This window comes from Sus scrofa, chromosome 9, assembly GCF_000003025.6.
Source record: "Sus scrofa isolate TJ Tabasco breed Duroc chromosome 9, Sscrofa11.1, whole genome shotgun sequence".
Classification (NCBI taxonomy): Eukaryota; Metazoa; Chordata; class Mammalia; order Artiodactyla; family Suidae; genus Sus; species Sus scrofa.
Window position 1 is genome coordinate 2,637,827 of NC_010451.4, and position 13,085 is coordinate 2,650,911.

Consider the following 13,085-nt stretch of genomic DNA (forward strand, 5'->3'; position numbering starts at 1 on the left):
TGAGTGATGAATGAAGAATGAAGAAGATATGGAAACTAATCAGGGAAATATCTCTACAGACAGAGTGCAGGCACAGTAAGCCCCATTGGCTAGGAATGTAACACAAAAGATGATACACATCAACAATACAGCCTTAGACTTCAACACTGATAAGAGTCATGAATTAGGCTCATCAGCTTCCTCCACACACACCCTACGCCCCCGCCTTTATCTTCCTCACTTCATGAAAGGATACCACCTGGCTGTATAACCCAGGAACTGGGATAAAAATCCTTCACCTCCCCTCTACAAACTTGATTATTTTTCTTCCTAAACCCTGACTCAGTGTCACCTTTTTCATTCCTATCACCACTGCCTTTAGGTTCTGGCTCTCCTTTTCTCTGGCCTGGAGTATCGTAGGAACCTGATTCCAGCTCATTCTCTCCAAACCATCCTTGTCTTGGGTGCGCTCTGACAGCAACTCCGATCTGGTTACTTTACTCACCTGCTGACCATCTTTCGGTGGCTCCCTACTGTCCCTGGAACACCAAACCCTCTGGCAAGGTCTTTTTCTCTGACAGTTGCTTATTCCAATTTGCAATCCTACACAGCTGATGCCCTGATCGTACCAAAACACTTCCCGTTCTGTGCACACATTCTCTCACTCCTCATTGCATGCATGTATATGCTTTTCTATTCTCAGAAATCACTTCCTGCCATTATGTATCACTGTGTGCTCATCTTGCAAGTCTCAGTTGAAACATCATTTTCTTTGTAAAGTTTCCCTGTCCTCCCTTGGCCAGATTAAGGGATTATTCTTTTACTTTCTTAAAACACTTTGTAGAAGCCTCTATTTGAGCATTTTTATAATTGTGTATGTATGCATGTATTTATTATATACGCAACACCGTGAGTAGAAACGTATCCATTCATCACTGTATCTTTTGTACCACCTAGCAGCATGCTTAACTCCAAGTGCTTAGTGATTAATGCAGCCTAAGGTATAGCAATTTTCACAGCAGTTTAATCACACTATTGAATCTCTAGCTGAGCCTACAGTCTAATAAGATGTGTGTGTGTGTGTGTGTGTGTGTGTGTTTCATAGGTGGTACATCAGGTTTTATTTTCCATGGTGTATTTATTCTGCTAAATTTTTTGCTATGTGCTGAGCAGCTATTTTTACAATTTTATTCTAACAGCTTTTCACCACTCACTGTGCCATGGATATCCACTTCTCTCAAATATTTAATTGAAATACTTCTTAAGACAGAGCCAAGAGCCTGGGGCACATCTCTTAAGCCATATAGCCAAATGGCTTGACATCAGTTTTTAGCCTCTACTATTTGGGCAAATAGCAAAACTATTTTTTTCTATCAGAGACTTTAAATTATTTCAGACATGGGCTGGGTATAAACAGTTATCTGCACTGTCATCTGAAACATATCTCTTTAATGTAGCAACAAAGCCTCTGAAAGAGTTCTCAGATGCCTCAGTGAAATGTAGATAACTTGTATCGGTCCTCAATCTTTAATTCAAATCTAACCTCAGTTTCCTTATGAAACCATTTCTGACCATGCCCATCCCCCACCTGGGTATAATTACTCTCTCTGTGGTGTTCTTCCATTGGTTTTAAAATACCCTTATTACAGCAATGGTTTTGTGTCGTAATTACTTTTATATGTGTCCTCTCCTGCACGTTGCGCACTCTTTGAAGCCACAAATCGAATGGTATCCATCACTATATCCACATTACGTTGCCCTGAACCCACAAAGTAACATAAATGTTTGCTGAATTACAAATTAACATTTATCTTAACGCCATCAGTTAATTGGCTTAACATACTAGTATCTTAAAAAGTTAATGAAGTTCTTTGTCATGCGATTCTTAGGGATTCCATGATAGAGTCAAAAAATCACTATTATTTTTTAAGTATTTACCAAAATCCTCTTCACAATACTTTAGATTTTTGCCTGGCAAGAGATAAAGAAATAAGTTTAGAATTATAAAACACAATAAACACTTGAATTCTTACTGTCATTATAGCTATTATTATTGATACTACTATTTTTTCAAAAAACCTCTCAATCCAACCTTTGGTAAAGCCGTGTTAGACAGACAGAGAGCAATCCAATGAAGTGTAGCTGAGACCTATCACAGTTGAAACCAGAGGAAAAATGCAGCATAGTTTGAGAATTTCCTAGTGACACCCTACCTGATGATGTGACTTAGACACTAGACAGCATGTGACAAAAGGATAGGAAAGAAAAGGTTTTCAGGCCCCGAATACAGTATTTATTAATGAGAATCTCTCCTTAATGAAGCCAAGGGAATTTGCATATGCAAAAGGGTAGATTTTCTGACTTTTAAAGCAGAGGTGGCTCTTCTCTTTTCCTTAAAACCAAATCTTTCAGGGACCTCAGTCCAATGTGGATGAATAAGGGTAGGAAAGGGGCTCAAAGCCCTACTTGCTTTCACTTTTCTCCTCCCTATAACAGCCCCCCCCCCCCAGTGCCTCTTCTTAGGACCCTAAGGCTGCTCAGACCACAGTATGAGTTCATGATTTGCCATCTGCCTCCCTCTCATATCTTTGTATTTCTTTCTTTTGTTATTTCTTTCTTCTCTTTGTATTTCTTTCTTTTGATCTAGCCTTCCCTCCTCTTTCATATCTTTCCCTTTTCTCTTTTGTTTTTAGTTTTGTTTTCTCCTGCTAAATAGGAGAGGGGGAAGAGAGAACCTTTGTGGGAATGGGGCATCATGGGGATGCTTGCTGGGGTGGCCTGGCCAGCCACGTCTCTACCCAGATGGTTCCCTTCCAGACACAACATCGTGGAGATTCTACTTCTGTTTAACACGGAAGAGCTAGTGAACACACTTAAGAGGACTTTGTGAATCTACCATACGCGTGATCGTTTGAGACCACGTGGCTATGATGGCAAGGACTTTGGAGCCGTACATTTGGAGTTAAAGTTCTGGTTATTGTTTGTTTTATCTGAGAGACACAGAGCTACCGACACGACACTATTTTGAGTCATACTTCTTTCCAGCTATAAAATGACAACTATTATAAATGCCCCACTCATCTGACAGGTGGCTGTGGGTGTGGAATGAGATGATGATAGATGTGCAGGCACTCTGAACATGCTAAAGCACCATGCACGTCTTATCACGGGCTTCTATCCTTGCCCGGGTCCCTCTGTCCCACTTCTGTTTGTCAGGTCCTACAAAACTCCATGTTTTTCACTTGAGACCTGACCCCCTTGCTCATCTCTCAGAAATGTGTCAGAGAGGATACATTTTTTCATGTCGAGCCCTCATCCTCTTTACTAGAGGTTTCAGGTCTGGGCCCCCTTTACTTACTTCCTGTGAGCGAGACTTGCCTGCATCACGTTCCAGAGAAGCCCTGGGTTTTGTCAGCTGCTCTAGAGCAGCTTTTGACTATGTCAGAATGAGTGACTCCAGGGGAGCCTTAAATCATGGCTCTGTCTGTGCAAAGCATTTTGGAAACTTCCTGGATGGGGTCTGTGCGGTCATTCCAGAGACACTCCGGGCAGTGCTTGTCCTGGTCCACATGCTGCTGAACGCTGGGTCGTGCTTGTCACATTCTCAGCAGAGCTGTGTGCGGGGCTGTGTCAGACACCCCGGGTGAAGCCTGGGCAGTGGCCAGGCCAGTCTGTAAAAGAGCTCCGAACTGTGCGGCATTAGTCCCTCCAGAGGAGCTCTGGGCTGGGCCTGTGCCAACCCCTCTAGAGGATTCCAGGCTGGGTCTCAGGACTGTTTTGGTCCCTGCTGTTCACCGTAGGGAAGTGATTCCCTCAATGCCTCCTCTTGCTCAGCTGAAGTCAAAGGTTCATTTTCTGACAGAGGGGAATTTTGAAGGGTTCTCAGGGGTGCAAAAATTCATGGAGATTCTACAACCCTGTAACTGGAGGAAGGATGTGACGGCAGCTCCAACTTCTCCAGCACTCGTGAGGCTACAAGAGAAAGACAAAACTCAGCGGTCTGTCTATTCTCCAAGGTCTCCGTCCGAGAGACTAGGGAGCAGCTGTATTCTTTACTTTATTCCAGCTGTGTTGAGATATAACTGGCATGTAATGCTGTGTACATTTAGGGTGTGTAATGTGATGATTTGATACATGTTGTATTGTGACGTGACTGCCACAACAGGGTTACTTAGCACATCCATCATCTCACATAATTTGCTTTTTTGTGGTGAAAACATTTAAGATTTGCTCTCTTAGCAACTTTCAAGTATATCATCCAGTATTCCTAACTGGAGGTACTTCGCTGTACATTTGATCCCCAGAACTGATTTAAAACTGAGTTTGTACTCTTTGACCAACATCGCCCAAGCCCAGGCCCTGGCAACCATTCTACTCTGAGTTCATTTTTTCCTGATTCCAGGTGTAAGTGAAATTATACAGGATTTGTCTTTATCTATCTGACATCTCATTTAACACAATGACCTCAAGTTCCATCACATTGTCTCAAGTGGCAGGGTTTCCTTCTTTTTGTGGCTGACTAACACCTCATTGTGTGTGTGTGTGTGTGTATTCCGTTTTCTTTATCTGTTAATTTGTTGATGGACACTTTGTTTCTACGTCTTGGCTACTGTGAAAAGTGTTACAGTGACTATGGGAGTGCAGGTGTCTAAGATGACGATGGTTCTTTCACGCAATGTTCTTTCACAACTCCCCTCATTTCAGGTTCTCACTGGGTTGGTTCTTAGGCTGTTTCTGAGCTGGACTCAAGAGAGGTGTTCAGGCATGGAGAGAAGCACTCAATAATCATGCTGAAGCCAAGTGGAGGATATTAATGAAAACCATAAGCAGTGGGTAGGGGATGTTTTGGGTGGGGAGGCTATTAACGTGTGGTTAAGATGAGAAAATCTAACAATTGCAAAATCCTTGCCCTTCTGGAATAGGAATTGAAGTTCAGAGAGTAAGATGCTGCCCATACTGGGAGATAAAATTTCATCCAGCTGGTTAGCGCTTAATCTGAAGACTCTAACGCATCTCTGAACATTCCGTACAGTGTTTCAAAAACACATTTGGTTGCATGTTTCTCATGGAAAGCAGTCGCCAGATCTGACTTATTCGTTGTTGGCTTGGTATGTGGCACGGTACATGCACACATGTGCTTGAGTTTTGCCACAGGGCATATTTGAAATACTGATGTTCTGCCTCACCCTCCACCTGTAACTGGAGATTTTCCATTTTAATTGATGAGGAAGGCACCTTCACCTTGCAGTTGGTAACAGAGGCGACTCACTGGATTAAAAAAGACAACTATTTATTGTTCCCCTTGATAACCCCTGTCATTGTTTAGCATATAATATAAATCCCTGTTAGCACACACGTGTGCTGGGGTTACAACCAAACACAGTGTGAGGGCAGAAATGGCTACATGACTTCTCTCTGCCCCTTTTCACTCATCCTCACTCTCAAGTCCTGCTTACTAGCATTTAGGGGAGGAGCAACTGTTATTTTAGGCTCCAGTGGCCAAAGAACACGTGCACAAGGTCCAATCTGCATGTTAGTTTATTCACTCAACAGAAGTTTATCAGATATCTAACGTGAGTCAGGCACTGGAGTTTCAGCAGTAAATTTTATAGGTATTGTCCCTGGCCTCATGGCACATACAGTTTAGAGGGGAAGACAAATGTCAATGAAATCTATTATATAAAAATGAGAATTTGCAGCTGTAATGAATAGATAACGAGAAAAAATGATGTAGCTGCAAAAGTACCATTTCCCTGGACATAATGATGCATATGAGGGATATGGATTATAATTTAATAGTTATTAGAAGCAGCAACCCCAAAGCTTTAGATATATTACCCATTCAGTTATTCACCTTTCACATACTACTGAAAAAAACGGAGACTGATTTCATTGTAATATAACATTTTTGTTGGGCAAAGTAAACCAGGATAGATTGAGTCCCGTAATAATAACCACACTGAAGTCAATGTCCCGAGTCCAATGTCAGGAGCTCTACTAGCTGCTTTTAAGAACACTTTAAAAGCATTATTTTACCTAAGGCTCCATCCACAGAGAGGGGTACCACTTGCTCTGTGCAGCTGGTGGCTCCTGAAAAGTGGTCCTGACTCCCCTGGCCTTATAAGGGCTTCCCCACTGATTCAGAGCATCGCACCCATCTGCACTGCTTCAGCACCAAACATCCTTTTTCTACATAGAATTGCTTTTTAAGACAATAATTATTTTTGTTTCCATTATAGCTGGTTTACAGTGTTCTGTCCATTTTCTGCTGTACAGCAAAGTGACCCAGTCACACATACATGTATACATTCTTTTTCTCACATTATCATGTGCCATCATCATAAGTGACTAGATACAGCTCCCAGTGCTATAGAGCAGGATCTCATTGTTATCCATTGCAAAGGCAATAGTTTGCACCTATTAACCCCAAATTCTCCATCCATCCCACTCCCTCCCCCTCCACTGTTGGCAATTTCGTCCTATGTTATCATGCTTGTTGAATGATCGCTAGCATCACTGAGCTGTGTGCCTAGACCATCTCTGTTGTCTCTCCAGGTTCCAACTATTCTTTCTGTTACTACTCTGACCTCAATGTCACATGTATTTTGAGTGGTCTGCCCTAACCCTCTCTCCCCGTCGTATTTTTAGTGTGAATTTTGCAGAAGAGATGGTTTTCAGGAACACTTGTGTCATATTAAACACCTGTGCAGCTCTCATTTTCAAGGAGTTACAGGTACAATGGGGGAATGCAGAAACAATTACAGTATATTATATACAGAAATGAACTTATCTTTTGACAAATTTGGAATAGATGCATGTAGGAGAGAATAATTTATGCTGCTTGAGAGACTGGGGTGGGGCCATGAAAGAAATGGATCTGGTTAACATGAAGCTCAAAAGAACCTTTCAGGTAGAGGAAATATAGTACAAGACATCCTCAACTGCTAATCATCTAAACTATGAACTCAGAAGTCTAAATGGAATGCATGCCTATTTCCTCTGTATTTTTCAAATTTATTTCTTTCAAATTAAAATCTAATTATGATTTTTAACCTATTATATAAGCAAAATTCCAAATGACTGATGACAAATATTGTTGATGTGGCTGTGGGGAAACAAGAACCCTCATATATTGCTACTGGGAGTACAGCATGGTACAGTACGCTTGGAGGAAATTCGCCGATATAGCCACACTACGTGTGTACATACACTTTGCCAGGTAAAGGCAATTCCCAGATTTCTGTGTGTCAGATACACTGGCAGAAATTTTTAAAAGCATAGGCATAAAGTTATTTTTTGTAAATATAAAAGGCTCATATAAATTATGGTAAATCTAGAAAATAGAGTCATATGAAGTTATAAAAAGAATGAGGAATTTTTTTGTGGTTAAAGAAGAGCTATGTTGGAGTTAGCTGGATCCATCTTAATCTTTGATGAAAGCAGTACCATGATTGAAATTGTATTCCTACAACAAGGTGTAAAGACCTGAATAGAGGCTAGAGAGAGAGCCAGGGGAACCTCAGGTCATTGCTCCTGAGAAAAACAGAATGAGGAATAAAAGGATGGTTGGGGTTCTAAAGGTATAGGTATGGGAATTATGGATCCACTTTCCTAGATCCATACCACATACCAGTGAGCTACCAAAACTAACACTGCCTCAAGGGCATGAGAAGTAAAATAAGGCAGTGAGGAGAGCTATGCACTGGGAGGACTCACAGGGTTTCCTCTCTGATGAATGGAGTCAGATTTGCCCAAAGAAAGACAAAGCGAAAAGGTGATTTTTCATGAGTTTTGCTTCCTTTACTACGTGTGTTCCCACGTTAAGATTAAAAGCAGTTTTATTCTGTTCACAGTGTGGACACAGGAATGTTACTCTCTGGAATTGCTGGGCCACAGAAGTGTTGAAATGCCAATAAGAAAAACAGTGCAAGTCTACAATAAGCAAGCAAAGGAAGTTTCTAGGTGGTAGTGTTGGGACTAAACCACCCTAAACCACCTCTATCCTGGATTTTTTTTTTTCCCCCGTTGAGTTTTGCAATAGTCATTTCAGCAGCTGGGTTTCATCACAGTGAAGATGGGAAACAAGGCAGAGGAGTCCCAAATATGAAACAGACTGTCCTTCATTTAATAAACTTTGGTCTTATTTCTTAATGTCTATGGGATGCAGCTTCTAAGGTCTAGGGCCTTGCGGAAGGTCCGGCCAAGAGCATTCTTGACCTCATTATTTCTCAGGCTATAGATGATGGGGTTCAACATGGGGGTCACAACAGTGTAGGACAGGGACAGCACCTTCTTGCTTTCAGGGGAATTAGTGGACTTGGGCCGGAAGTAGGTGAGGCTTGAAGATACATAGAAAAGGGAGACAACAAGAAGGTGGGAGGAGCAGGTAGAGAAGGCTTTGTGCCTCCCTTTGGCCGACGGAATCCTGACGATGGCAGCGGCAATGCGAGTGTAGGAGCAAAGGATCAGCAGGCAGGGTATCATGACAACGAGAACGGTTCCAACAATTGCATAGATCTCAAAGAATGCTGTGTCTGCACAGACCAGCCTGAGCACCGCTGGGCTGTCACAGAAGAAGTGGTTCACCTTGTTGGTGCCACAGAATGGAAAGCTGAAGAGCCACGTGGTCTGCACCGTAGCTACAGGAACGCCTGGAAACCAGGAGCAACAGCCAGTCTGGCCCGTGTCCTTGGGTTCATGATGACCGGGTAGCGCAAGGGATGGCAGATGGCTACATAGCGGTCATAGGCCATGGTGGCCAGGAGGAAGCATTCCGAAACCCCAAAGAAGAAGAAGAAATACATCTGAGCGGCACAGCCAAGAAAGGAGATGGCTGTGTCCTGGGCCATCAGGGTCCCCAGCATCTTGGGCACAATGACCAGGTTGAAGCCAATCTCCAAGAAGGACAAGTTCCTGAGGAAGAAGTACATGGGGCTGTGCAGCATGGGGTCAGCCCAGGTAACCAGGATGATGAGGCCGTTCCCCATCAGGGTGACCAGGTAGACGGACAGAAATGTCAGGAAGAGAAAGGACTGTACTCCAGGAGGGAGGGAAGAGAAACTCGTGAGGATAAATGCACCAACTCTTGTCCAGTTGCCTTCAGCCATAGAAACGGTACGGGAAGGAATCCCCAGCTGTGGTGATGGAGCGAGATTCTTAACTGGAAGAGTCAGATTCTGGATTTGTTTTTCAGACTCCTTCGCAGTGTTAGTGAAAGAGGCAAGATCAGGATCTCAGTGGGAGAGGAAGGGCCTTGTGTGGTCTACTGATAAAAACACAAGGAAGAATGGCCACAGCCTATGCCCTGAAATGGACCTACGTTAGCTTTTGGAAGGACTGATATGTCTCTATCTGTCCCTTAATCCATACAAAGAGGCCATGCCTAGTGAGAGCCATGTGCCCCTCAAGGGGTCACCACAGGGCCTGTTCTGGGAGACAGAGATATTCCTGAAAACATCTATACTTTTGAGAAACAAATCCAGTGTTCATGATTTTATTATAGAACACACATGTGTGAATTTATCAGAACTTTAGAAGTATATTTGTAATTAGGATAACTTTTCTACCCTTCACAAATCTTGTTTGTCTGGCTAGAATTTAGGAGGTGAATAAGGAGCTAGCATACATTGTGTTAAATCACACCTGTACGTTGTCCTTGTGTACGTGCATTTTACAGGTGAGGAAACGGATCTCTGAGAAGTTATGAAACAATTAAAGTGCTTATCTGGAATTCAAACCACATCTATTGGATTCCAAAGTCCTCTGATTTCTATTAAACTACTTCACTGAACTGCTCTGACTTGATCTGAAGATTATCTTATAAATACTGAAGAGAATTTCAACTGGAAGTTTTACAAAATCGCAGTGAAGAGAGAAGAAAGGAGACAGCAGCGTTGACATCATTTGTTTCTAATTTGTAACCAATTATCAAAAGGCTCTTCTGTTATTTTGCTACATTTAATGTAATGAATTCTAATGGGGACATTATGAGATGAAGTTGGAAAACGATATGGGCCAAAGAGGCTGGGATAAATGAAAAAGGAATTAGATATGGTTAGAGAACTACAGAAAGAGCAAAACAAGTTTAATGACAGAAGTAAGACGTTATTAGGAACAGTGAACAACCCCAGAATTGACACAAATAAAAGAGAAACAAGGACATGATCAATGTTGTGGATACACTAGGTCCAAGGACTTTGATTCTGTGCTGAGGAATTCAGACCTTGTCCTATAGAAAGAGCGCCACCTGCACATTTGAAGCAGGGGAGTGACACTGTCATACAAGCCCTGTAGAAAGATCACGCTGACACTGTTAAGAGAACGGATGGTAGCGGGTGGGGCTGGGAGGTGTCAGAAGCTGTATGCCTGGGATCGGCAAGACCAGGTGGCACTCGCATTCTTCAATGCTATCTGTTTTCACCTAAAATCCATTTTCAAGCAATAGAGTGGCTAAATAATGAAGAGAGACCAAATACTAGTCAGATCATGGTGAATAATTTGAATTTCTAGGTTATATTTAAAATAAAATTCCAAAACATCTATGCAGGAAGAGAAAATCAGTCTTACCAAATCATACTGATCTAAGGTTTCTCTGAATCATTAAAAATTAGAAAAGCCAATTACAGCTTTTAACTCAACTTCAGAAAAACAAAACACATTTTTAAAAAATAATAAATGGATCAATGATGCAGCAAATACAGCATCTCAATTAGAAACTCTCCCAGTGTCATTACTAGACAAGCCAGCCCTATGTGTTTCAAAATAAGCAACAGAGAAGTCATGTGAGATATGAAGGCACCACGGCTTCGATTGATGGGGTGAATCTAAGACAGTAGAGTCGTTGTTCCCCTTCTCAAAACAGAGTCTGCGAAAAGCTGGAGAGAACTGAATTGTTTTAATATATATCCTCAATAAATCCCTTGTAAGATTTTAAAAATCAAATAAGCAGTCATGAAGATGACAGTCTTAGGTCAGAAAAGACCACCTGGGCAGAAATCGGGATATCAAATGAAGAGGTTACAGAGCCCAGTACTAGAAACTTAGGGAAAGTGAACTAGTGATTTAGAATACACATTGGAGAAACTATGTTTAAGTTACTGAAGAGACAAAAATAACGTAGAAGAATTATGAAGTAAAGTGCAGGAAATAAAAATCAATTTAATAGGCATTCCAGAATAATGTAACAAAGGACAGAAGAAAAACAACATTCAAAGAAGACCCAGAAGAAGAAACATCTCTGACCTAAAGGAAGACATGACTTGCACTGAAAGCGTCCCTAAATACAAACAAAATAAATATTAAAAGATTCTCACAAGCATGTGTCTTTATATTAATAATTTTTTAAAAAATATTGAGGATAAGGAAAAATTCTATTAAGTAGCCAATCTTGAAAATGATAAAAGCAAAACAAAACAATTAAAAGCACACCTTGTAAACCATAGCCAAACAAAAACTCTGGCTCAACCATACAGGAAAGAATAAATCAGGAAATTCTGGGTCTAGGAGATAGGGTAGATTTGCTTTTCCTTATTCTTCCTACTAAGTATAGCTAAAAACCCTGCACATTATTTATGAAAGAAACATAAGATAGCAAGAAATGGAGAAGAGAAGGTAGACCAGCTAGCTACCAGCTAGGTACCTGAGTTCACTGGGTTTTCTTTTGGCCTCACGCACCCCCAATTTAGAGCTGCAGATGCAACACTGAAATGCCAAGAGGCATAGACAAAAGGTCCTGCACAGAAGTCTGCTCTCATTCGTCAAAGGACCAAGAAAATGCCAGTCTAGCAAGACTTTTAGACAATAGCCCGTCTACTCCAGCCAACACTGAAGGAAAAACTGTGGTCCCACCTCCACTCACAGCAGTAAAGCTTCACGGGGAAACTTAGATTTTCCCCTCAGCAGCTATAACAGGTTCCCAACCCACCTGCTGGGGTGGTATTAGAGAAGGCCTAGTGGGGAGCCAGGACGTTCATCCCCGCAGAGCAAAGAGGAAGTCTCCCATCCCACCCTGTCTTGATGATACTGGAGACACTGCGGGGAGCCTGGACGTCCGCCTTCTCTTGGCAGCAATGAAGCGGCCCTCCCATTCCCCTTCTCTGCAGGAGCAGTGTTAAAGGAAGCCAGCTAAGACGGCGGGTTTAAATAAGATTCAGAGTCTCGTAATAAATACTCAAAATGTCCTGGCAAAATGGTAAGCAAAAATATGGGTAAATATAATAGACTTTTTTCTTCTCTCAAGTTTTCTAAATTATGGTTGGTGGTTGAAACAAATTCATAACACTTATATGGCTTAAATATATGTAGAAGAAATATTGAAGAGAATCATAAATAGGGGAGGTCAAAGGATGTAAAGGAAGGTAAGGTTTTATAATCCCTCAAACTGGGGAGATGACCACATCAGCAGATTGCAAAAAATTAGGTATACATAGTGCAGTACCTACAGTAGACACTAAAAAACCCATACAAAGAGATATATTCAAAAACTTTATAGGTAAATAAAAATGGAATCATACAAATGTTCAAGTAACCTAAACAAAAAGAAAACAGAGAAATGAAAAAGAGAAAACAAAAAAACAAAATGGCAGACATAAGCTCTTAGCATATCTACAATTGCATTAGATACAAAAGTTCTAAATACACAATTAAAGGACAAAACTTGACAAAGAGAGTTAAAAAAACCAACTATATACTGTTTACAAACATTCATACTAAATACAATTATATAAGTAGCTTGAAAGTTAAAAAAAAAGACATATCTTGTAAACATTAATTTTTTTTGCCTTTTTATTTAGGGCCAAACCTGCAGCATGTGGAAGTTCCCAGGCTAGGGGTGGAATCAGAGCCACAGCTGCAAGCCACAGCCACAGCCACAGCAACACAGGATCCAAGCTGCATCTGTGACCTACACCACAACTCAAAGCAACGTCGGATTCTTAACCCACTGAGCAAGGCCAGGGATTGAACCTGCATCCTCATGGATACTAGCCAGGTTCCTTTCCACTGAGCCACAACAGGAACTCCCACAAATAATAATTTTAAAATGCTTATCCATTTATAATTTGTAATTATGACAATAACATGTGTCTTTTTTTCAGAATTTGAAAAGA

The 13,085-nt window shown here is 41.4% G+C and overlaps 1 protein-coding gene across 1 annotated transcript; it reads right to left on the reverse strand.

Annotated features, from left to right (window-relative positions):
* Positions 6,386-12,769, reverse strand: LOC100738412 (olfactory receptor 10A2-like). Its single transcript, XM_021062316.1, is given in 2 exon segments — positions 6,386-8,648; positions 8,651-12,769. Coding segments are annotated over 2 exon segments (951 nt in total). The 5' UTR covers positions 9,087-12,769; the 3' UTR covers positions 6,386-8,133.